This window comes from Volvox carteri (assembly GCF_000143455.1).
Source record: "Volvox carteri f. nagariensis unplaced genomic scaffold VOLCAscaffold_87, whole genome shotgun sequence".
In the NCBI taxonomy this organism is placed as follows: Eukaryota; Viridiplantae; Chlorophyta; class Chlorophyceae; order Chlamydomonadales; family Volvocaceae; genus Volvox; species Volvox carteri.
This window is the reverse complement of record NW_003307630.1, coordinates 234,880-237,093: the sequence shown is the minus strand read 5'-3', so window position 1 is coordinate 237,093 and position 2,214 is coordinate 234,880. Positions and strand designations below refer to the sequence as shown.

At 57.5% G+C, this 2,214-nt stretch overlaps 1 protein-coding gene across 1 annotated transcript in view; it reads right to left on the bottom strand.

Moving 5' to 3' along the window:
* The window catches only part of VOLCADRAFT_99419 (uncharacterized protein), a gene marked incomplete at both ends in the record, with an annotated part of 22,766 nt that overhangs the window by 3,548 nt on the left and 17,004 nt on the right, over nt 1-2,214 (bottom strand). Inside the window, 4 exons of the mRNA XM_002958147.1 lie at nt 434-664; nt 1,253-1,447; nt 1,700-1,784; nt 2,119-2,189. Coding sequence (XP_002958193.1) covers nt 434-664; nt 1,253-1,447; nt 1,700-1,784; nt 2,119-2,189 — 582 coding nt within the window. The remainder of the gene's footprint in view (nt 1-433; nt 665-1,252; nt 1,448-1,699; nt 1,785-2,118; nt 2,190-2,214) is intronic.

The following is a 2,214-nucleotide window of genomic DNA, read 5'->3' as shown; positions in this document are numbered from 1 at the left end:
GGGGGTTGAGAGGGGGGTTGAGAGGGGTGGGAGTGAAAGGGGGTGTGAATGAGGGGGTGGGAGGGGATTTCACCGGGGGGCAGGGGAAATAGATGATGATGGAATTTGGGTTTGAGATGGGGGAGGGTGAGGGGGCGGTTAACGTAGGCAAGTGCTAAGAGAGGTGGCGGACAGAGGAGGTGTGGAGGAGATTGAAAATGCCGCGAAGGTGAGGAGGAACGTGAAGTGACGAGGAGGGAGTATTTGGAAAAAAGGGGGGAAGGGACGATATATGTTTTTAATAATACCAAAAACGACCACGCCGTCATCCCCTTTCCCACACCTACACACACGCACACACACATACACACATACACGCACACACACATACAGACACACGCACACACCCTAGCCCTCTAGCTCTAGCTTACTCTCTTCATCCCAGATCACCCACCTGACCCAAGCCAGCGTATACCAGTCACTGTACGGCCCAGGGCTGTACTGCTGTTGTCGTGACTGTACGGCATCTGCCACCAGTTGTCGTGCGACTGCTGCCCTCCAGTTGGGCAGTTGGGTCGACTCCAGGGAGGACCACTGGGCCGCATTCGGCGAAGAAGTTGAAGCTAAAGTGCTGCCGTACAGGCCGGCCAGGAAGAGAGCCCATGTGTTGAGGTACAGATCCGTTCTGGAGGTGGTGGAGTGAAGATGGACCATGTGGTGGTGGTGGTGATGATGGTGGTGATGGTGATGGTGGTGGTGGTGATGGTGATGGTGGTGATAGTGATGGTGGTGATGGTGGGTGAGGAGGGGAGGGGAGTGGGAGGGGAGGGGAGGGGAGGTAAGGACGGTAGGAGAGGAAGGGAGGGGAGGAAGGGAGGGGAGGCAGAGGGAACGGGGGATTGCCTTCGTCGCAAACACCATCCGTTCTGCTGTACGTGTCGTACAGCAACAAATGGTGGGGGTGGTAAGGCGGAGGTATAACAGCGGGAGAACGAGAGAAGAAAGACAGCCAAGGAGGTAACCGCCATAACCGCCATAACCGCAACGATAAGGTTTTAGGCGACGAAGCGGTTCCGAAAAAGGTGGGGAGGAGGTATGTGCCAATGGTGGTAAATACCAGTGGCAAAGAGTACAAAATCGTGTATGTTGTGTGTGTGTGTCTGCGGGGGGGCTTGTATGTGTGTATGTATGGTGCATGGGTGTCCCCCCAGTTCCCCCCCTCAGTTGCCGTACCCCTAACCCCTAACCGCTAACCGCCCGTACGATCCCCTACCTCGTCGGCCTCCAGTTGTACCACCTGGTCGACTCACTCCACATAAGGCCCAGGGAGGGGTCCGTCAGCGTTGACAGATCGGACAACCCGCCACTAGACAACTCCAAATAGCCGGAACTGATGGGCTGGTCATAGTACGACAGTACGGCGGGTAATGTCGCCCAGAGTACGGCAGGTACCGCGGATGCGTACGACCTGGTGAAGCGATGGAGAATGTGGGGAAGGGGGGAGGGGGAGGGAGTGGAAGGGCAGGAGGGACAGGAGAATGGGGAAACGGTCTTTTTGTGCGTTTTAAACACGTACGGAGAACGTGTACGGCCAGGCGTACCAGTGGCGGCAGCTGTGTTTGTTTGTGTGTCCTTCTGGACTGGCAAGAGGCTCGTACACTTGCAAATCGCGGCTCAGATCATAAAAACATACATACGCATACATACATACATGCCGTACCTGTCGCTGTCAGTCTCCTGCAGCACGCTATAGATGGCGGCAATGGCCGGGAAGTACCCCACACCGGCCGTTAGGTTGAGACCGCCTGCAAGTCGTCCCGACAAGGGAGAGGGCCCCCGAGGCGGGGGAGGGAGGGGCCGGTGTCAGGCCCGGTGAGATACTTCTAACCTTCACACACATACATACGCATACACATACACATACACATACACACACATACAGATACAGTGCATTTCCTCAGGACGAGTAGTAGTAGTAGGAAGGGTGGTAGCAGTGGCAACAGTAGGAGGAGGCGGAGGAGGAGGACCCGTGCCACAGCTTTCAATGTCCCGCCCCCTCTTTTCATTCCCGCTCCTTCCCCCTCTTTCCCCCCTACCTCCCCCCCTCCACCTCCCCCCCCTTCTCCTCTCTCGGCTCACCGCTTCCCGGCACCGCGTCCGGCAGTGTGAGCCCCTCCTGCCACTGCACTGCCGTACCCCCACTTGCAGGGCTGGAGGACGGGGGAGGAGGGGGTG